The following is a 23,230-nucleotide window of genomic DNA, read 5'->3' as shown; positions in this document are numbered from 1 at the left end:
TCAACATTCACAAGGCCGCAGGACCAGACGGTTTACCAGGACATGTACTGGTAAACCGGTGCTTGCCTACGGAGCTGTGAGGGGAACGGCACCTCCGTACCTTCAGGCTCTGATCAGTCCCTACACCCAAAGAAGGGCACTGCATTCATCCACCTCTGGCCTGCTCGCATCCCTACCTCTGCGGAAGCACAGTTCCCGCTCAGCCCAGTCAAAACTGTTCGCTGCTCTGGCACCCCAATGGTGGAACAAGCTCCCTCACGACGCCAGGACAGCGGAGTCAATCACCAACTTCCGGAGACACCTGAAACCCCACCTCTTTATGGAATACCTGGGATAGGATTAAGTAATCCTTCTACCCCCCCCCTCCCTCCAAAAAATATATTGATGTACTATTGTAAAGTGGTTGTTCCACTGGATATCATAAGGTGAATACACCAATTTGTAAGTCGCTCTGGATAAGAGCGTCTGCTAAATTACGTAAATGTACTCAGAGCATGCGCTGACCAACTGGCAAGTGTCTTCACCAACATGTCTGTAATACCAACATGTTTCAAGCAGACCACCATAGTCCCTGTGCTCAAGAACACTACTGACCCGTAGCACTCACGTCTGTAGCCATGAAGTGCTTTGAAAGGCTGGTCATGGCTCACATCAACACCATTATCCCAGAAACCCTAGACCCACTCCAATTTGCATACCGCCCCAACAGATTCACACTGCCCTTTCACACCTGGACAAAGGGAACATCTATGTGAGAATGCTATTCATTGACTACAACTCAGCGTTCATCACCATAGTGCCCTCAAAGCTCATCACTAAGCTAAGGACCCTGGGACTAAACACCTCCCTCTGCAACTGGATCCTGGACTTTCTGACGGGCTGCCCCCAGGTGGTAAGGGTAGGTAACAACACATCCGCCATGCTGATCCTCAACACTGTGGCCCCTCAGCGGTGTGTGCTCAGTCCATTCTTGTACTCCCATTCCTGCACAGTCAGGCACGACTCCAACACCATCATTAAGTTTGTCGATGACACAACAGTTGTAGGCCTGATCACCGACAATGATGAGACAGCATATTGGGAGGTCAGAGACCTGACTGTGTGGTGCCAGGACAACAACCTCTCCCTCAATGTGATCAAGACTAAGGAGATGATTGTGGACTACAGGAAAAGGAGGACCGAGCACACCCCCATTCTCATCGACGGGGCTGTAGTGGAGGTTGAGAGCTTTAAGTTCTTTGGTGTCCACATCACCAACAAACTAACATGGTCCAAGCACACCAAGAGAGTCGTGAAGAGGGCACGACAAAACCTATTCCCCTTCAGGAGACCGAAAAGATTTGGCATGGGTCCTCAAAAGTTTCTACAGCTGCACCATCGAGAGCATCCTGACTGGTTGCATCACTGCCTGGTATGGCAACTGCTCGGCCTTCGACCGCAAGGCACTACAGAGAGTAGTGTGTACGGCCCAGTACATCACTGGGGCCAAGCTTCCTGCCATCCAGAACTTCTATACCAGGCGGGGTCAGAGGAAGGCCCTAAAACTTGTCAAAGACTCCAGTCACCCTAGCCATAGACTGCGGTACTGGAGCGCCAAGTCTAGGTCCAAGAGGCTTCTAAACAGCTTCTACCCCCAAGCCAGCCATAAGACCACTGAATATCTAATCAAATGGCTACCCAGACTATTGTATTTGCATTGCCCCCTATTCCTCTTTATGCTACTGCTACTCTTATTATCTATGCATAAGTCACTTTAATAACTCTACCCATATGTATTACCTCGACTAACCAGTACCCCCTGTATATAGCCTCGCTATTGTTATTTTGCTGCTGCTTTTTAATTGTTACTTTTATTTCCTTTTTTTTGTTGGTATTTTTCTTAACTGCATTGTGAGTTACAGGCTTCGCAAGTAACCATTTCACTCTAAGGTCTACCTGTTGTATTCGGCGCATGTGACAAATAAAATGTGATTTGTTGACATAGTTGGATCCTTCATTTATTTTACACTAACGTTACACAATAGAACATTTAAGAAAAGTCGGCCCTTGAATGCCAGCTAACGTTAACTTGCAGAGTTGAAACAAGCTAGCTCGCTAACGTGACCTAGCAGGGATTAAAAGCTAGCTAGTTAACGTTACCATTTCAAACCTGTCGTCTGGTTAGCCTGTTAGTTTGTAGCCAATGCCAGGAATCAAGCTAGTTAGCTTTCCTAGTGACGAATCTAGCCAATTTGGCTAGCTAACATCGGGAGTATGGGGTAACGTTAGTTGCAGCGTGGTGAGGTTGAAAATCTGCAAAGCTAGCTAGTTGTAGCCACATGACTTTCTACAATTTCTAGTTAGCAATTTGACATCAGTAATATTCTGGAGGCAGTGGAAACGCAATTCGAGCAAGCCCAACATCGATTGACTTCAACGTGCGAGGCTTTTGATACGCCTGTTCTTTCTCTCGAATTCGAACAGACGAACGCTAGCTTCATTTGGTTTGCGAAAAGCCCATACGCCTTAGACCGGTGTAGAATTGCACAAAACCGGATGTCCCAACCCGGAAACGACAGAAAGGCCAACGAAGAAAGGGGCGGAGAATGCACGTTTACACGCAGCTCGTCAAATACGTCTAATTTCATTGGAAACATGTCGGCAGTTGAGAAAATGACCAAGGTAAAGAAATGTTCGCTTTATTTTCCTAGCTAGCTAATTTACAACGGTTATGTTGATTGGAAATTAGTCAGTTATTCAATACATCGAAGATCCATACACGAAATGCAAGTTGTTTTGCTTGTTTCTGGCATTCTGCTAGCATGAAGCCAGCCCCCGTAAACAATTAACGTAGCTAACTAGCTTGCCAGACACAGGTAGAAAAGGGCTCTGGAAGATTTAGGTATAAGGTTTACAATTAAACATTTATAGCAAATATTCCTACATTTTGCAGTACATTTTGTGGAGATTCAGTGTCCAACATTTTCAATGGTCCTGAAATGTTTCAACTTCAGTAGCTATCTAGTTGGCTCGTGCATAACGTTACAATAGGAAAAGTTCAATTTCTATGCGTGGGTGCATTTCAGTGTCACTCACTACAATTCCAACATTACCTCTGGAGATAACACTTCCAGCTATTATGGATGTTAAAATCTCTCTTGTTACGGTTGTATTCATTCATTTATTCTGTATATTATTTGTAAAGTGATCTGCAACTGTTGCACAAAAAAAGAAAATCCAATGAGTCCTTCATGTGCTGCTCATGTATTTTCCCAATGTTAGGAGTTTTCTGAGAATGATGCATTGGAAACTGTACCTAAAGTGAGACTCTCAAGCCAGTCAGATGACGGTATGGATGTAAATATTTGTCTACTGTAGATTTTCAAATATATACACCTTTTTTATTACAACCCATTTGGGTTGTGCTGTGCATGTTGATGCAGAGGCTTTGAATGTTTCCTAGGTGATGCAAGTACTGCCACAGCAGTGGTTACGAAGGAGACCGAGCCGATGGGTGGAATGGTGTCACCGTCGCTGTTCCAGGAGATTCAGGGGGATGGTTCGAAAAACGGGGAGGAGAGCGAACGACTATCAACAACATCCTCTTCTGTGTCCAGCAGAAACCTTGCAGGTATAAGATTGATCTATCTAGTGTCCATGGTTACAAGACTGAATTAACATTGATTTCATGTTTATATCTTATTGTCAGTTCTCTCTTTTCTCTCTCTCTCTTCCTTAGGTTAAAACAGATTATGAAAACTATGATTCCTTCGTTTATTCCCCACTCACAGGACATGCAGCGAAGACCCTTCCATCCACATCCTCTTTACTCTCCTCCACTTCCTCTCCACCTGGCAGAGCAAAGATGAGTGTTTTTGGTCCTGGAAGTAAAGCTCTCCCGCCCCATCCCTCATCCTCCTCTCCCCATCCCTCATCCTCCTCTCCCCATCCCTCATCCTCCTCTCCCCATCCCTCATCCTCCTCTCCCCAGACAGCAAAGATACACCGTGCTCGCAAGACCATGAACAGACCTCCCCCAACACAGGTGAGTCACCTAAGACGATGGCTGGTAGTAGCACTATATTCTTTAGAATAGCCATTTATATCATCAAAAAGGGCATATCTTATGTTTGAGTTAGTATGTTGACAAGAAGAGTATTTTACCCCTCAAGTTTTCTATTCCTGTCACATTAACCACTTCCTGAGCATCTGATCCATAGAGTTTGTGCCTTCCAGGTGAGGTGCATTGAGTCTCCAATCGTGCCAGTCAACCCCACAGACCCCACGACCAGCTTCACGACAGACAGTGATACTGGTCAGTGTTGAAATATTGCATACATTTAGACTGAGTTAAAGGAAAGATTCGGCCATTTTGAATGTTCTATATTATTTGTGAGTCTCTGAGCGATGTTCTATTGATTCCCGGGGTCATTTCATGTCTCTGAGCCATTCTCCATTCAAGCAGGCTGAAATATAGCCGGTACACCACTTTTTTTCCCTCTGGGAATCGATAGAACGTCGCTCAGAGATGCACAAACACAATATAAAATTCAAAATGGCCGTATCTTTCCTTTTAATGTTTGTGTAAGATTACTTACTGGTTTAGTTTGAATTATGCCACATTAATTGTGTGTCTTTTACTCAGCAGCAGCAAAAAGGAGAAGGTTGGGCCAAGGTTTTGACGGTACACCTGAGAAGGCAGAGGGCCCTATAGGCACAGAGCAGAAGGTAAGGACGGGAAAGGGGTGTGTCAGTGCTTTATTATAGCTTTATAATAGCTGCTTATAATAGGTCTCATGTTGAGATATTAAGGAGTGACCTTGACCTAACGTTTAGTTTTTCTTACTTGAATTTCAGGCAGATCGTGTACTCCGCGAGGCTGCGAGACGGCGTGACAGTTGGCTGGAGGACTTGGATGAGGATGCAGATGAGGACGAGTTTCTTCTCTATAACCCCTATGCAAGAGACGACACGGATGCAGCCTATTCCGACAGCAAGGTCAGTGGCTAATATCAATGTAACTGACATGCTCACAACAGAATAAATATGATTATTGTGGCCACAACCCATTTGTATATACCCTTTAACAGGCAGCTCAACCAATTTTAAATGAAATTAAACGTGAATTTAGTTTGGCATATTTTATCATCTCGATCAATGCCATTTAGTAAAATGGTCATGTAGTTTTCTTTAACACGCATTCAAAGATGGTTGAAAACCAGGAAGTGAACGTGAGCAAATCTGAACCACATTTATCACCCATTTTTCTGTACTAATTGTATATATTGTATATAAAATGGAAAATTATAACATTGTAAAATGTTGTTGACATCTAAAACAAAAGTAATTCAATTCTGTTTTACAATTTTAGGAACTCTTGAAAAATATGCTCTACCAGGTGGTTGAGTTGCCTATTAAAGGAATGCTATGAAGTCAAATGGACAATGGATAAATATTTTGGGATTTTTTTTGTCTGTGCAAATACACAAATTATTTCAAATTCTTATCATTAATCACGGTCTGCCTGTTATCGTCAGTATGTTTCACAATATCATTCAGTACATGTCATTTTACTGATATTCAAAGCATTTGAACTGTAAATGCATTCATTTACATTCATTCTAATGTTGATATTTTGACACGTGTATGATATTTATTAATATTTGATATCAGTCCCCATTTTAACTGGGCATATTGTCCATTAAAAGTAAATGAAGCAGACATAATGTAAATTCATGTGTCATATTTTTTAGATTATTTTAAAAGTATATGCAAATTCCTATACAAAATTTGTTTACTCTAATTGGGCAACTCAACCGGCTGGTTGAGAAGTTTGCGATGCGTTACCTATCAAAGTTTTTAAGTCAGGCAAACAATTTTATTTCATTTATTGGCCTATGCTGAGGCTAAATACACATTTTGCAGAAAATATATTTTTCTGATATTTTTTTGCTTGGCGTACCAGTTAGTTAATGCTGAATAGCCACGTTTTTAAATCGTTACAAGGACACTGTTGCTGCTCTCTTTCCATATGTATACCTTCCATTTTTCCTTTGCAGTCTGAAGATGGTAGAATAGAGGAAAGGCTACATGAAAGAGAGGCAGAGGAGTCTGGTAACATGACAGATCATGTGAGTAGTTGAACCCGTCCTGTGTTGGTAGTTACAATCATTTACCAGGCAGTTTTAGGCAACATGTGTTGCATTAGATTCCCTTGCTGGAACATAATGTCTATTTGGGCAAAGCAATGTTTCTCTGCCGGTCAACCAAACCCTCTTTGTCCACAGAGCTCTGAGTCGGACCCACAGAGGCAGGGCCAGAGGAACAAAGTGAGCAGCGATTCGCCATGGACTCGCCCAGGGCGGGGAAAAGGGAGAGAGAGAGTCGAAGGAGTAGAGGCAGGAAGAGGCGAGTGACGGGGAGATCTTCATTAGTTTGTATAAATAGTCTTATCACCGGCACTATCATCACCACAGTGCCCTATTGCTGGTCAATTATTATTTTCTGTTGTAACTCCCAGCGGTGTCGGCAGCATCTGCTCTAGGTGCGTCCCGCGAGTACACAGAGGTTGCCTTGGGCTCCCTGGACATCGCAGCTGCAGACAGCCTAACACTCTCACCTCACCATGGTGGGTAGATGGTGTTCACACACAATATACAATCTGCATGTCTTTATCCATGGACTCTCAGGGTCAAATCCTAGCTTGACGTATGCTTCCTGTAACTTTGACACATCTCCCATTGATGTCTTGTGAACACATGATTTGCGAACATAACTAAAGCCACGATATGGTTCTCAGTGAATAGCACAGATTATCTGCTACAGTGAATAGTACCATATAACACCGATGAGGGAATTTCATATCTGCATGTCTGTGTAGAAGGCAGTGACGGTGGGGAGACGGAGCGTCTGGAGGAGCTGCCTCTGTGCAGCTGCAGGATGGAAGCACCACGCGTAGACGGCGCCAGCAGATGGCCCAACAGACTCTGCATGGCCACAGAGAGCGTCAATGGAGAGGTGTGTGTGTGTGTGTGTGTGTGGCTGTGCACATGTAGCCTACATGACGCTGTGTTTCACCTAGGATTGTTTTCAGCAGCAATAGCAAAGTTAGTGTGGGGGAAGCTTGGTATTGGATGTGGCCAATGGTGCAGTCTCTGACTGAACGTTTTAGAGGCTGCGCTCTTGGCCGCACAGTCAAAAAATTACAGTTTAAAACAAATATCCTGTCATTTTGCCATGGGGTGAAGAGAATTTGCAGATTTAAAGCAAGTTTCCTGCAATTCTGCACATTTCACCACGGCTTATGCTGTGTTCTTACGCTATCTAAGTGACTCAAACATTATTTTTTTGATTCACTTTAAATCTATGGTGGCCCCATGCCGTTACTTTTTGGGAATTTTAGATTCTCCCTGTTGGTTTAGTTTTTATTCTGGTTGTTAATTCTCAAAGATGATCCTATTAAAAAAATATATATAGCTCCATTATCGTCTACTTATTTTTAAAATATTTTTTACATACCGTAATTTCCGGACTATAAGCCGCAACTTTTTTCCCAGCTTTGAACCTCGCGGCTTAAACAATGACGCGGCTAATCTATGGATTTTTCCCGCTTTCAGTTTTTTTCTCTCCAAAAAAACACATTCTGTGACGTGCTCAGTTTTTTTTGGCGGCATGAAGCTTTCATTAGACCAATGAAATTGCCGAACGGGTTAAGGTCAAACAACTTTTTTGTTTACTGTTTAGATTAAATCAAGCGCTCTCAAACTTCCCATCATTCTGATTACGGTAGTCATTTTGTCACCTTCATCATGGCAAAGACACAGAGAAATGCATATGATGCAGCTTTCAAGTTGAAGGCGATTGATCTGGCTGTTGGAAAAGGAAATAGAGCTGCTGCACGGGAGCTTGGTCTTAATGAGTCGATGATAAGACGTTGGAAACAGCAGCGTGAGGAATTGACTCAGTGCAAAAAGACAACTGAAGCTTTCAGAGGGAAGAAAAGCAGATGGCCCGAACTAGAAAATGAGCTCGAAGACTGGGTCAACACACAGAGAGCAGACGGCTGAGGTGTTTCAACTGTGCAGATCCGACTGAAAGCCAAAACAATCGCCACCGCAATGAAGTTTGAGGATTTTAGAGGTGGACCATCGTGGTGTCTCAGATTTATGAGACGTAAAGGCCTGTCCATTAGGGTACAGACGAGTCTGTGTCAGCAGCTCCCTCCGACTACGAGGGAAAAGTTTCAAACTTCCACAAAGATAGCGGAGCATTCCATTGGCCCGCACGACATCATAAATATGGATGAGGTTCCTCTGACGTTTGACCTGCCTCTCACTCGGACTGTCAACAGGAAAGGCGAATCATCCGTCACGCTGAAAACAACTGGGCATGAAAAAACGCACTTCACCTGTGTTCTGAGCTGCACGGCATCGGGAGAAAAGCTTCCACCGATGGTGATTTTTAAACACACGACGATGCCAAAAGAAAAATTCCCGAGAGGAATTGTTGTGAAAGTCAACAAGAAAGGATGGATGACGGAAAGCCTAATGCATGAATGGCATACAGAGTGTTACGGCAAGCTACCGGGAGGATTCTTTCACAGGAACAAGGCATTGCTCGTTTTGGACAGCATGAGGGCCCACATAACAGATTCGGTGAAAGAAGCCATCAAGAGGACAAACTCAATTCCAGCTGTGATTCCTGGGGGCACCGGTAGGCACCTGCAGCTTATAGACATGTGCGGCTTTCCGGAAATTACGGTAATATTTTTAGGAGTCGTTGCTAAATGAATATAGGCGATTCATCTCATTTAGAATCAACATATGACTCTTCACTACTTACTTTCCCTTTCAATTTTTCCCTCTCCCTCTGTCTTTCGCAGCTGGTGGGCTGTACCAATATCATTCTGAAGGGGGAGACCATGCGCCCGTCCAGTCGGGTTTCCCTCATGGTGCTGTGCGAGAGCCATCGGTCGCATATGGTCAAACATCACTGCTGCCCTGGTTGTGGATACTTCTGTATCGCGGTAAGGTTTTGTGCCACCGCCACAATCACACATACTATCTGAACTGGTTAGGTGAAAGCAAATTCCAAGTAGACATCCTCCATATTCTTTTCAGACCTAGCTTGTGTTTTCAGATCTGTAAAGATGGAGAGGAGACACAGAGAGGGCGGACACTTGAGATGCATTATAAGTCTGCATGTACAGTATATGTTTGACCTGGCCTTAACACACACACACACACACCCCTCCCTATCGGATCTCCCAGGGCACCTTCCTAGAGTGCTGTCCGGACCAGCGCATCGCCCACCGCTTCCACCGGGGCTGTGTGACAGTGCTGGGGGCTGGGAGGGGCAGGGGCATGGGCACGGGCATGCTCTTCTGCCCCCACTGTGGCGAGGATGCCTCGGAGGCCCAGGAGGTCACCATCCCCCCCTCAGCATCCGCAGTCACTGTGGTCACCACCTCCGCCTCCTCCACCACCACACCGTCCCTCCCACCCTCCATTCCCTCGGCCCTCTCCCTGGCGGCCTCCACGGGGGCGCTGAAGAATGGGAAGAGGCCAGAAGGCCCTATCAGGTGAAGATGGAGGCAGAACGAGGGAAATTAAGATGTGTGATATGACTAAGTGTAGGATGATATGACTAAGTGTAGGATGATATGACTAAGTGTAGGATGATATGACTAAGTGTAGGATGCAGTATGATTTATTTTTCCTACACTGCACTTCAATCATTGGGTGCTTTTGTTCTGCTTGTTGCATATTTGTGGATAATTCATTGATTTTGAGCTTGTGTCTGTGATTCTGTATTATTTGATAACTATTCATGTGGAAATGATGGATACTCGCACTACCCTAATTGTCCCAGCCTTTTTTTTACTCACTCTTTCTCCTCTCTACCTGTCAGTGCGAGGATGCGTGGGGTGGTAAAGAAGGACCCGGAGCAGCAGCCCCCCCAAGCCGCTGTGGCAGCAGGGCCTGTCAACGCAGCTCCCCCAGGGGAGGGGGGAGTGGACAGTGTGGGACCCTCCCTCTGTCTGCCCAATGGGAAGCCAATCTGTCCCAGTGCACTTCCCCCCGGGCCCAGTAGGGCAGCGCTGCAGAAGGCTATTCTCACCCAGGACACTGAGAGGTGAGACAAAAGAATGAAATTGACTATTAATGGTCTGTCTTTTAGAATAACACATCTTTATTGCAAATCAATGATTGATGGGAATTGTTTACAGCTCCACTTGGGCCCTGTTTAGATGCTTTGAAAATACATCCATCTTTCCTCTCTTTGTTGAAAAAAACCAACCTTTTCTGAACTGACTTGGGGAAATGTTTTTAATGGTGTTGGATCAGTGATTAGTCCAAGGAATTAGGTGTGGGAGAGATGCATTTTTACAGAGTCCTGACAGCCATAACATAGGAGCTGTTCTCACTTGATGATTTATTGGTTGTGATTGGTCAGGAGGAAGAAGCTGAGGTTCCACCCCCGCCAGCTCTATCCAGCCGCCAAGCAGGGCGAGGTGCAGCGAGTTCTGCTCATGCTCAGTAAGTGTCATAAGGAATCTGTTCGTATTTTACGGTTTGATTTTCCTGATTGATTGCATATTTTGTCTAAAGGGGTTTGCTCTCCTCATCTCTCTTTCATCGGCTCTGGAGACTCATGTTACCACTGTTCTTTCACATAAGTCAAATCAATTGTTATTTGTCACATACACATGGTTAGCCGATGTTAATGCGAGTGTAGCGAAATGCTTGTGCTTCTAGTTCCGACCATGCAGTAATATCTAACAATTTCACAACAACTACCTTATACACACAAGTGTAAAGGAATGAATATGTACATAAAAATATATGGATGAGCGATGGCCGAACGGCATAGGCAAGATGCAGTAGATGGTATAGAGTACAGTATATGATATGAGTAATGTTGGGTATGTAAACATTATATAAAGTGGCATTGTTTAAAGTGGCTAATGATACATTTATTACATCCAATTTTTTGTTGATTAAAGTGACTAGAGATCAGTCAGCTCGAGATTAGTGGCAGCAGCCACTCAATGTTAGTGATGGCTGTTTAACAGTCTGATGGCCTTGAGATAGAAGCTGTTTTTCAGTCTCTCGGTCCCAGCTTTGATGCACCTGTACTGACCTCGCCTTCAGGATGATAGCGGGGTGAACAGGCAGTGGCTCGGGTGATTGTTGTCCTTGATGATCTTTTTGGCCTTCCTGTGTCATTGGGTGGTGTAGGTGTCCTGGAGGGCAGGTAGTTTGCCCCCGGTGATGTGTTGTGCAGACCATACTACCTTCTGGAGAGCCTTATGGTTGTGGGCGGAGCAGTTGCCGTACCAGGCGGTGATACAGGGTTGTATGCAAGTGAATGAATGAGATGACATTGACTCCTCCTGCTGCTAATAACCCCTCCACTCCACGTCTTCTCTCTGTTTGGTTCAGTGGAGGGTATAGACCCAGCCTACCAGGCTGAATCCCAGAACAGACGCTGTGCTCTGCACGTTGCAGCCCAGAGAGGCCTGCTGGAGGTCTGCTACATGCTGGTGCAGGTGATCAATCTTTTCACTTCAATTACAACTCCGTGAAATTCATTAGGCAGTTTTCTGTTGCAAACGTTCTACTACAGTGTGCCCAAATGAATATGACCCTGCTCTTTATCGTTATGGTCAGTGATAAGTGACTCCTTTACACTTATTCACCCAAATATGGATCAGAGTATCACTCATACAGTTCTTATTCACCAGAGTGCTCAAATAAATGTATTTTCTATTTACAGGCAGGCGCGAAACTGGACGTCCAAGACAAATCCATGAGGACCCCTCTCTTGGAGGCCATCATCAACAACCATGTGGAGGTGACCAGGTACCTGGTCCAGAGTGGAGCCTGCGTCTATCACACTGTGAGTGTCTGGTAAACAGCCCCTATACCAAAGCCGACCCGCTAACATTAGTAGTGGCTCTAATAACATGAGCCGTAAAGGATTTAAACCTGAAAGAATTTGATCATCACTTTGAGTCACCTCAGAAGTCAACAGGAGAATCTATTTTAGACTAACTGTAGCTAGGACCTGTAGGCGGTATGTTAATACAATCTTGATTGCGATCAAGTTATCCACTACTGACCAATATTAAAATGAGAATTTCTTTGTCCACCTCTCTTGTCTTTTCTCCCCCCCAAACTGTTCTGTTTTTTCCATTCTCTTTCCATCTCCCTTTTCTCACTCTTTTCCACTCTTTTTCTCTCTTCTCCCGCTCCTCTGCTCTCCAGGAGGAAGATGGCTACACTGGTCTCCACCACGCAGCCAAACTGGGAAGTCTGGATATTGTCACCCTTTTGTTGGAGACGGGACAGGTGGACATCAACGCACAGGTGGGGAAGAGCGAGAGAGGAACACTCTTGGGCTCTAGACAGGGTGGCAACAACCAACAAGTCAGTGTGTGTGTTTTATCAGTCTGTGTCACTCTTTGTCATGTTCAATGGCCACGTTGTCTGTGTTTTGAGAATTTTTTTAAATGTATTTATCTCGATTCAGACACTTCATGCACAGTTGATAATATGATTCTTTATTTAATATTAAGTTGTAACATTAATATATATACTTAAAAAACATTAAAAATAAATAAATAATTGCATCTAATTTCAAATTATATGTTTGTCTCTGCAGTGTAGTACTCCTTTACTTTGCGTAGCACTAACTTCTTCCTTTGTAGGTATAGTAATCATTCAATGTACTCAAAAACAGATACTGTATCATGTGTCACTTGGTAGTGTTAGGTACCTGTAGTTCTTAATTAGTCAATAGACTCCGAGTTAACTATTACCACCAGAATAAACCTGTATGTTTAATCTATCTACCAGTTCCATGTAATGTACTGAACCATAGCACTTGTGTTTGGCTGTATTGGCTTGAGTACTATTGTATAGTCCAGCCCCCTAACCCTCTGTCAATGTGCTGTATCCCCCTTTCAGGATAGTGGAGGCTGGACTTCTATCATCTGGGCTGCAGAGCATAAGCACATCAATGTCATCAGAGCACTGCTTAACAGGGGGGCTGACGTTACCCTCAAGGACAAGGTTAGTCTTTCTGTCCTAGTATAACAACATATTGGCATACAATGGCCAAACTGATTTTGAAGGAAGGTATGTAGGATTTATAGGCACAAATCCTTGAAACGACAGCATTTGCTTCTTGATACTTGATCCCTCTGGGATGATAAATCTCTCCTCTCTCAATTAGGAGATGAATGTGTGTCTCCACTGGGCGTCCTTCGCAGGCTGCGTGGAGATAGCAGAGATGGTGCTGAATGCTGGCTGCCAGCTGTCCTCTGTCAACATGCACGGGGACACTCCCCTACACATTGCTTCCAGGGAGGGCTTCCTCGAGTGTGTCACGTGAGTAGCCCTATGGCCTGTCAATCGCATCCATTGGTCACTCCCGTAGTCCATCAGTTTGGAATAGAAGGAATTTGTCTGTAGATACTAATCTGAAGCCAGTTGAGCATTTTACCCTCCCCTGAGATTACCCTCCCCATACCCTAATCTGATCCTAGATCTGTGTTTAAGGGCAACTTTAGCACCTTTGTTTGTTTTGATTGCTTATCTCCTCTCTCTACAGGCTTTTCCTCTCTAGGGGGGCAGACATTGACATCATGAACAGGGAAGGAGACACGCCTCTTTCTCTGGCGCGTTCCGATTCGCCCGTCTGGGTGTCACTCCAGATAAACCGGAAGCTGCGGAGAGGGATAGCCAATCGCATGCTTCGTACAGAGAAGATCATCAGCAGTGATGTAGCCCAGGGGTATGAGAACGTGCCTATCCCCTGTGTGAACGCAGTGGATGATGAGGGATGTCCCTCAGACTACAAGTACGTCTCCGAGAACTGTGAGACTTCAGCCATGAACATCGACCGCAACATCACGCACTTACAGGTACATACATATGGTAACACTGCACACTTTTAGATGATCCATACTATGATACTTATTATCATTGATCAGGCATGCATCTTCCCTTTCTACAAACCTGTGTCTGTATCTGTCCCTCAGCACTGCAGCTGCACAGATGACTGCTCCTCCAGCAACTGTCTGTGTGGACAGCTCAGTATCCGCTGCTGGTACGACAAGGTTAGTGACACATTATTTATTTTACATCACACTTTATTGGATTTAAAAGTATTCAGCCATTCTAGCTGGAAATGTTGTAGTTTTATATTTGAATAAGGAAACAAAATCTGGAACCCTCTGGGTTTTCAGAGAGCTTGCTTCTTCAAATTGTACATATCATCTTTTTGAACTGTGGGTAGTTTGTTGAACATAGATTATTTGTGTTGGACTTTCCAAATAAAGTGTAACAAACTGTGTATGTCCCTTTTCTGTCACCCATGATGAAATTGGGGAGGGGACTGTGGATCTGTCTCCGTTTGTACGTTCGTACGTTAGTCACACACGATATCTGACAGCATTGGCCCTATTTTTATAACTTGGGTGAATGATGTGTCTTGCCATAGAGATCCAGAATTTACAAAATTACACTGATTGGCCAGATGGTGGCACAATAACAATAGATTGAAAATGCTAACATTGAAAGGGTCACACCCTCACCCCTGACTGATCTGCACAAAACTTGATATGTGGCATCTATGGACAAAGCAATATTTTCCAGACGAGTACCTAAAACAACATGGCCGCTATTGACCAATAAACATTTACGTGGGCGTGATCTGGCACACAAATGCATATAAATCAATCAAAGAGATTCATACTGTAACAATTTGGTACACATGATGCAAACACTGTCAAGACTCAACATATGCAAGACCATTCATATTGGCCACACGGGGTCGCTATAACAGGCACATGTTTGTTTCTCTTGATCTTTTTTAATCAGAGTGCTGAAATTTGGCACGCATGCTCAGGGATATGAGTCTAGCTAACCCACGTGATACCTCAGACTTCACTGGCCCAATTTTGACAACTTAGGTGGATGATACGTCTGAAAAGATGTCGCATAAAGCTTACTTAATTACAGTACCAGTCAAGTTTGGACACACCTACTCATTCCAAGGTTTTTCTTTATTTTTACTATTTTCTACATTGTAGAATAATAGTGAAGACTTAAACTATGAAATAAGACATGGAATCATGTAGTAACCCAAAAAGTGTTAAACAAATCAAAATATATTTGAGATTCTTTGAGGTAGCCACCCTTTGCGTTGATGACAGCTTTGCACACTCTTGGCATTCTCTCAACCAGCTTCGAGGTAGTCACCTGGAATGCATTTCAATTAACAGGTGTGAATGTGTTAAGTTAATTTGTGGAATTTCTTTCCTTAATGGGTTTGAGCAAATCAGTTGTGATGTGACAAGGTAGGGGTGGTATACAGAAAATAGCCCTATTTGGTAAAAGACCAAGTCCATATTATGGCAAGAACAGCTCAAATAAGCAAAGATAAACGATAGTCCGTTACTTTAAGACATGAAGGTCAGTCAATACGGAAAATTAAGAACTTTGAAAGTTTCTTCAAGTGCCTACGCAAATACCATCAAGCGCTATGATGAAACTCTCATGAGGACCGCCACAGGAATGTAAGACCAAGGTTACCTCTGCTGCAGTGGATAAGTTCATTTAGAGTTACCAGCCTCAAATTGCATCCCAAATAAATGCTTTAGAGTTCAAGTAACAGACACATCTCAACATCAACTGTTCAGGGTAGACTGAATCTGGCATTCATGTTCCAGTTAATGAAAGAAACTACTACTAAGGGACACCAATAAGAAGATAGTTGTTTGGGCCAAGAAACAGGAGCAATTGACATTAGACTGCTGGAAATCTGTCCTTTGGTCTGATGAGTCCAAATTTGAGGTTCCAACCACCGTGTCTTTGTAAGAAGTAGAGTAGGTGAACGGATGATCTCAGGGTGGGAACCACACATGCGGAAGCATGGAGTAGGAGGTGTGATGAATTATTTAGAATTCAAGGCACACTTAACCAGCATGACTACCACAGCATTCCTCAGCGATACGCCATCTCATCTGGTTTGGGCTTAGTGGGACTATCATTTGTTTTTCAGCAGGACAATGACCCAACACACCTCCAGGCTGTGTAAGGGCAATTTGACCAAGAAGGAGAGTGATTGAGTCATGCATCAGATGACCTGGTCTCCACAATCTCCTGACCTCAACCCAATTAAGATGTTTTGGCATGAGTTGGATTGACGGAAAAGCAGCCAACAAGTGCTTAGCATATGTGGGAACTCCTTGAAGACTTGAGAAAGCATTCCAGGTGAAGCTGGTTGAGAGAATGCCAAGAGTGTGCAAAGTTGTGTTCAAGGCAGGCTACTTGAAAGAATCTCAAATATTTGTATTTTTTTATTTAACACTTTTTTTGGTTACTACATGATTCCATATGTGTGTTATTTCATAGTAAAAATAAAGAAAACCCTTGAATGAGTAAGTGTCCAAACTTTTGACTGGTACTGTATTCGATAAAAGAGTTTCACTGCATCCGGGATAACGTACACAAATGTTTCGGGTTTACAGCCTCTTCCCCCTAAGAAGAGGTTTACCAGTAAGCCAACTTCATAGACTGCGTTGCGTCTGTGACACAGGAAGAATATGATAAACAAATTCTCTCCTTGAGTGTTTTCACTTGAGAGGATACCCTGATACCTGGCTTGATAAAGCTAAAAAAACAAAACAAGTTAAAAGCTTGAACAGAATCCAGATACTTAATTAATCCCATCAAAAACAGAATAAACTGTTCTCTGTAAACTATGTACTTTTAATGATAGCCGTAATGGCTTCAAGTCTATTGTCAATAAACATTGGCATATTATCATCAGACTCCTCTTTAAATTCGTACGTCCATAATCCACCTTTATTCACCTACAAACGATCAAGAAATTATCAAACATTGGTTAAATCAGATGTGGTCAGAGAGAAAAGAGGCATTACTAAAAGGATGTTTCCCCGTTAGATCATGTCCCTCTTGTAACACCATAAGGAAACTACTAAAGGAGTTATTTATATGTTAGTGTTCTTGCAATAAGATTTATTTTGGGAAAAACATCCCGTGCCTTGAAAGTACACCTCAGAGAACATAAATCCACTATTAGACGTCTAGATATCACCTCGCCCGTTGCGAGATACATAATTGCGTTGCGTCGTGATCGAAAAAGTTCGTCCACCATGTAGAGGTGATTTATGACAATATATATATATATTCTGTATCTCCACACGGTTTAAACGAAGAATTAGATTTCACCTCCTTCCTATAAGCTACTTTTAAACTTATGGACAGTGTTCTTGTATATCAGATTTTGCGTATCGTTTGAGTTGGCCAAACATATTTATGAACGGCTGTGCCTGATGTCCTTTGTGGTGGCCTGTCTCATGAATTGATATGATGTATTCAGGGGAGCGGACACCTGGCGCAGTTGATTCGTGAGTTGTCCTTGTGCCCGCTCCTATACCCTATAAATATGTATTTCTTTGACTAATTTGTATACCGGTAGAAAAGCCACTTCTCTGATTGGCAGATGAGTGGCAACCCTGATTAAAGCACCTGCCGCTCATTGGTTGTTCTTTACAAATGCTGTTTTAAATTAAGATAATTGTACCTACACACTGAAGAAGGCTGTAAAGCCAAAACGTCTGTGTACTCTATCCCTGATGCAGAGAAAATAATAATAAAAAAAATGAATAATGAAGTAAGCTTTATGCGACATTTGAGCGCGAACCCATTACACCTTTTTGTTTATCTGAATTTGTGGGTTTTACACACCAGACAAGCTTCTGAGAGGGTGATGGTTCTGTTTTGATAAATGATGCGTCTGGCGTAAGAGATCCGGTATTTAAATGTACACAGATTGACCCAAGGGGGGCGCAACATCATTCGTGGGGGACTACATGTGTTTTCTGTGTTTACCAGGACCACCGGTTGCTCCAGGAGTTCAATAAGATCGAACCGCCTCTCATATTTGAGTGTAACCTGGCGTGCTCCTGCTACCGCACCTGCAAGAACAGAGTGGTGCAGGCGGGGATCAAGTAAGAGCTGTGTTACTACACGACTGTACATATTGAATTAGAACACTATTGTGTATACACAGTGCCTTCCCGAAAGTATTCATACCCCATGACTTATTCCACATTGTTTTTACAGTCTGAATTCGAAGTGGATAAAACTTTTTCTTATTCTCACCCATCTACACACTATACCCATAATGACAAGGTGAAAACATGTTTTTAGAAAGTTTTGCAAATTTATTACAAATTATATCCACAAATCTCATTAACACAAGTATTACTACCCCTGAGTCAATACATTGTAGAAGCACATTTGGCTGCGATTACAGCTTTGAGAGTCGCCTTGGGTATGTCTATCAGCTTTACACATCTGGATTTGGGGTTTTTCTCCCAGTGTTCCTTGCAGATTTTCTCAAGCTCTGTTAAGTTAAATGAGGAGTGGTGGTGAAGACCAATATTCAAGTCTTTCCACAGATTTTCAATGGAATTCAAGACTGGGCTTTGGCTGGGCCACTCAAGGACTTTCACATTCTTGTTCTGAAGGCATTCCAGCGTTGCTTGGGGTCATTGTCCTGTTGGAACGTAAATCTTAACCCCAGTCTAAGGTTGTTTGCACTCTGAAGCATGTTCTCATTAAGGATTTGCCTATATTTGGCTCCATTCATTCCCTCTATCCTTAACAATCTCCCAGTCCCTGCTGCTGAAAAGCATTCCCATAACATAATGCTGCCACCACCGTGCTTCACGGTAGGGATTGTGTTAGGGTGATGAGCTGTGCCTGGTTTTCTCCAGACAAAACGCTTTGCATTCATCTCATCAGACCACAGACTTCTTTGCCTTATGATCTGTCTTTCACATGCCTTTTTGCAAACTCCAGGTGTGCTATCATGTGGCTGTTTTCTCAGGAGTGGCTTCTGTCTGGCCACTCTTCCATAAAGCCCAAATTGGTGAAGTGTTGTAGTGACCATTGTCCTTCTGGCAGGTTCTCCCATGTCAGCCAAGGAACTCTGTAGTTTTGTCAATTGGGTTCTTGGTCACCTCCTTGACCAAGATCCTTGCCCGGTTGCTTAGTTTGGTCAGACGGCCAGTTCTAGGCAGAGTCTGGGTTGTTCCATATTTTTTTTAATTTTCCAATGATGCTCTTGGAAACTGTCAACTTTATAACTTAGTTTCTGCTCTGACATGCACGGTCAACTATGGAACCTTATATAGACAGATGTGTTTCTTTCTAAATCACGTACAAACAATTGAATTGGCCACAGGTGTGCTCCAAGTTATAGTGACATCTCAAGGATGTTCAAAGGAAATTGGATGCACCTGATCTCAATTTGGATTGTCATAGCAAAAGGGGAGTGAATACTTACGGTACCAGTCAAATTTGGATACACCTACTCATTCAATGGTTTTTCTTTATTTTTACTTTTTTCTACATCGTAGAATAATAGTAAAGACATCAAAACTATGAAATAACACGCATTTAGTAACCAAAAAAAGTGTTAAACAAATCAAGATTTTTTGTTTTGTTTGTTTCTTCAAAGTAGCCATCCTTTGCCTGGTCATCTGATGCAGCACTCCATCACTCTCCTTTTTGGTCAAATAGCCATTACACAGTCTGGAGGTGTGTTGGGGTCATTGTCCTGTTGAAAAACTAATGATAGTCCCACTAAGCGCAAACCAGATGGGATACTGTATTGCGGCAGAATGCTGTGTTAGCAATGCTGGTTAAGTGTGCCTTGTACTCTAAATAAATCACTTAGTGTGACAGGCAAAGCACTTCCACTCATCACACCACCACAATTCCTCAGGGTAGGAACCACACATGCGGAGATCATCCGTTCACCTACTTTGCGTCTCACAAAGACACGGCGGTTGGAACCAAAAATCTAATTTGGACTCATCAGACCAAAGGACATATTTCCACCGGTCTAATGTCCATTGCTCGTGTTTCTTGGCCCAAGCAAGTCTCTTTTTCTTATTGGTGTCCTTTGGTAGTGGTTTCTTTTCAGCAATTCGACCATGAAGGCCTGATTCATGCAGTCTCCTCTGAACAGTTGTTGATGTGTCTGTTACTTGAACTCTGTGACGCATTTATTTGGGCTGCAATCTGAGGTGCAGTGAACTTTTCCTCTGCAGCAGAGGTAACTCTGGGTCTTTCTTTCTTGTGGTGGTCCTCATGAGAGCCAGTTTCATCATAGCGCTTGATGGTTTTTGCGACTGCACTTGAAGAAATGTTCAAAGTTCTTAATGTTCCGCATTGACTGACCTTCATGCCTTAAAGTAATGATGCTGTCATTTCTCTTTGGTTATTTGAGCTGTTCTTGCCATAATATGGACTTGGTCTTTCACCAAGTTGGGCTATCTTCTGTATACCTCCCTTACCTTGTCACAACACAACTGATTTGCTCAAACGCATTAAGGAAAGAAACTCCACAAATGTACTTTTAAGGCACACATGTTAATTGAAATGCATTCCAGGTGACTACCTCATGAAGCTGGTTGAGAGAATGCCAAGCGTGTGCAAAGCTGTCATCAAGGCAAAGGGTGACTACTTTGAAGAATCTCAAATATAAAATATTTTTATTTGAATAACATTTTTGGTTACATGATTCCATATGTGTTGTCTTCACTATTATTCTACAATGTAGAAAATGGTACAAAAAGAGAAACCCTTGAATGAGTTGGTGTCCAATCTTTTGACTGGTACTTTATATAAATGAGATATTTCTGTATTTCATTTTCAATGAATTTGCTACAATTTCTAAAACCATATTTTCACTGTCATTATGGGGTGTTGTATGTAGATGGGTGAGAAATCAATTTAATCAATTTTGAATTCAGTCTGTAGCACCGCAAAATGTGGAATAAGTCCAGGGGTATGAATACTGAAGGCACTGTATGACTGTATCCTCATCTCTTACTCAAACACACACTTTGATTTGTCTCGTCAGTCTTTATGACGTTGTTTTCAACGTCTTAAATTGTCCCGTGTGCCTCAGTTGGTAGAGCATGGTGCTTGCAATGCTAGGGTTGTGGGTTTGATTCCCACGGGGGTACGAAAAATGTTTGCACTCACTACTGTAAGTCACTCTGGATAAGAGTGTCTGTTAAATGACTAAAATGCTCATCTTACTCTCTGGTCTGTGTCCTGGTACAATATCACTTGTATACGTTATCTCTCTCTTAGGGTGCGTCTACAGTTGTACCGGACAGAGAAGATGGGATGGGGAGTACGGGCTCTACAGGACATTCCCCAAGGCAGCTTCATCTGCGAGTAAGTGTGTGTGTGTGTGTGTGTGTGTGTGTGTGTGCGCGTTTGGTTATTTAAAAAGAAAATGTGTGTGTATAAAGGCAATTCGTAATCCAATTCCAAACTTGCCTTGAGGCCACAGGTATGCTCCGATAGTGTAAAAACAAGCATACATTTTCTTTTCCATACGAAGGTAATTTCATAGGCTATATTCCATCGATAGTCAAAGTGATCAGATTTACATGGTAAACACAAAGTATAGACTAATAACAGCTTTCTTAGTTCCAAGTATTTGTGTAGCGGTCAAAAACTGTAAGGTACTGCCATATCTGAGGCCAAATTGACACCTACTGCCAAAAACCTAAATGGGTAAAGGGAAGGGGAACATGGAGGGGAAAAAAGGTGTGCCCAGGAAAGGCTTCATAATGCTTTTAAATACCCATGAAAGCCAAAAAACATGTTCATCAACCATACTCATTAATTCATAATGCAATATGTATACCGGTACTTATATTCAATAATAATATTTTTCTAAATGGAGCAAAACAATAAATAAAGCACATAAAGAAAATGGAATTTGGCTCCAACAGTATGATTGGCTAATTTAATGTTTTGACAGTTTGTCAATTAATTCATTGGCTTGTTGATGAATGTAAGTAATATTTCTCTCCACACAGATATGTTGGAGAACTGATCTCTGATGCAGAGGCAGATGTAAGAGAAGATGACTCCTACCTCTTTGACCTGGACAACAAGGTACCTCATCTGTTTTTCCTCTCATAGGATTACACATAAATGATAAAATCCATCAAATGTGATTTGTCACATGCGCCAAATACAACCGGTGTAGACTTTACCGTCATTTAGACACAGAAGTTCTTAAAAACAGACTACACTGATATTCCTATGCACCTTAATACATCTCTCTCTCCTTCCCTCTAAAGGATGGGGAGGTGTACTGCATCGATGCCCGTTACTACGGTAACATCAGCCGCTTCATCAACCACCTGTGCGACCCTAACATCATCCCTGTGCGTGTATTCATGCTACACCAGGACCTGCGCTTCCCCCGCATCGCTTTCTTCAGTTCCAGAGACATCCTCACGGGACAGGAGCTAGGGTGAGAGGCTGTACTGCACACACACTGTGGATCTGAGCGCCAGACACAAAATGGAAGCCCAGTGGAGTGACTTTGATACTGCCTTAGGACAGTTGAAACATGATTTGGCACCACTTTTTCAGTAACAGTAGCATCTATTCCATGTATCACTTCTCTTGCACCAGAAATAAAATGGCCTGAGAGTATATTGTTTATTCCACTAGGATTATAATATTAACATGCATTGTAATTCCAGGCTGAGAATTGTATCAATGTTCTTTGTGTACACAGGTTTGATTATGGAGACCGCTTCTGGGACATAAAGAGTAAATACTTCACCTGCCAGTGTGGATCAGAGAAATGCAAACACTCAGCGGAGGCCATCGCCTTGGAGCAGAGCAGGCTCGCTCGACTGGAGGCCTGCCCAGAATCGGAGACTGACCCTGGGCTTGCCATGTTAGGAAACTCCTAGGCTTCCTTGGGGCCTGTTGCGTGTATTTTTTTTACACTGTCACTGTTCATTTTGTATGAATTTGTGCATTTATTGTTTCAGTGTGGTAGACAAATCTTAACTTCGATGTATGGGGTATAAGTGACTGGGAAAAAAGGCGTTTTCTGTGTAAGATCCTTTCATACAGTACAGTATTGCCATGAGAGATCAAGTTATGCTCACCACTTGCTGTGCCAAATACATACTGAATAATTAATTTCACAGTACTCCACCATGATACAGTCTACTGCTGTGAAGAAATTGAAGTTACCAACAGCTGACTTGTGTAGTAAAGAAGTCATATTGCATTTGTCTGTTTTGTTTTTTTAAAAACAAAGTCCCTTTTTTGTTTTATGTTCTGTCATTTAATAAATGTGATTTACAAATCGA

At 42.9% G+C, this 23,230-nt stretch overlaps 1 protein-coding gene across 5 annotated transcripts; it reads left to right on the top strand.

Annotated features, from left to right (window-relative positions):
• Window positions 1–2,549: 2,549 nt before the first annotated feature.
• LOC100380769 (histone-lysine N-methyltransferase EHMT2) lies at window positions 2,550–23,230 on the top strand. Of its 5 annotated transcripts, none has more exons than XM_014141994.2 (27): window positions 2,550–2,661; window positions 3,262–3,328; window positions 3,443–3,610; window positions 3,719–4,024; window positions 4,216–4,294; window positions 4,625–4,707; window positions 4,837–4,977; window positions 6,039–6,110; window positions 6,267–6,387; window positions 6,500–6,607; window positions 6,860–6,996; window positions 8,861–9,004; window positions 9,249–9,559; window positions 9,889–10,113; window positions 10,435–10,517; window positions 11,424–11,530; window positions 11,758–11,880; window positions 12,249–12,410; window positions 12,951–13,055; window positions 13,219–13,373; window positions 13,597–13,909; window positions 14,027–14,104; window positions 17,910–18,025; window positions 21,189–21,275; window positions 21,929–22,007; window positions 22,196–22,371; window positions 22,642–23,230. In XM_014141994.2, the coding sequence occupies exons 2-27, from the start codon at window positions 3,323–3,325 to the stop codon at window positions 22,820–22,822; spliced, it is 3,666 nt and encodes a 1,221-aa protein (XP_013997469.1). In that variant the 5' UTR covers window positions 2,550–2,661; window positions 3,262–3,322; the 3' UTR covers window positions 22,823–23,230. The 5 variants fall into 5 exon arrangements, with proteins under 5 accessions (XP_013997469.1, XP_013997467.1, XP_013997465.1 ...); XM_014141992.2 differs by having other exon boundaries at window positions 2,551–2,661; window positions 3,771–4,024; window positions 6,863–6,996; XM_014141990.2 differs by having other exon boundaries at window positions 2,551–2,661; window positions 3,771–4,024.

Source organism: Salmo salar, chromosome ssa14, assembly GCF_905237065.1.
Source record: "Salmo salar chromosome ssa14, Ssal_v3.1, whole genome shotgun sequence".
Classification (NCBI taxonomy): domain Eukaryota; kingdom Metazoa; phylum Chordata; class Actinopteri; order Salmoniformes; family Salmonidae; genus Salmo; species Salmo salar.
The sequence above is the reverse complement of the archived record's forward strand: the minus strand, read 5'-3'. Positions and strand labels throughout refer to the sequence as shown.

Excerpts from the sequence above, each read along its gene's own strand:
- LOC100380769 (XM_014141990.2), top strand. The coding sequence starts at position 2,635 with ATGTCGGCAGTTGAGAAAATGACCAAG. Across the intron at positions 4,025-4,215 it reads ACAGACCTCCCCCAACACAG|GTGAGGTGCATTGAGTCTCC; the intron begins GTGAGTCACCTA and ends TGTGCCTTCCAG. Across the intron at positions 12,411-12,950 it reads AGGGTGGCAACAACCAACAA|GATAGTGGAGGCTGGACTTC; the intron begins GTCAGTGTGTGT and ends TCCCCCTTTCAG.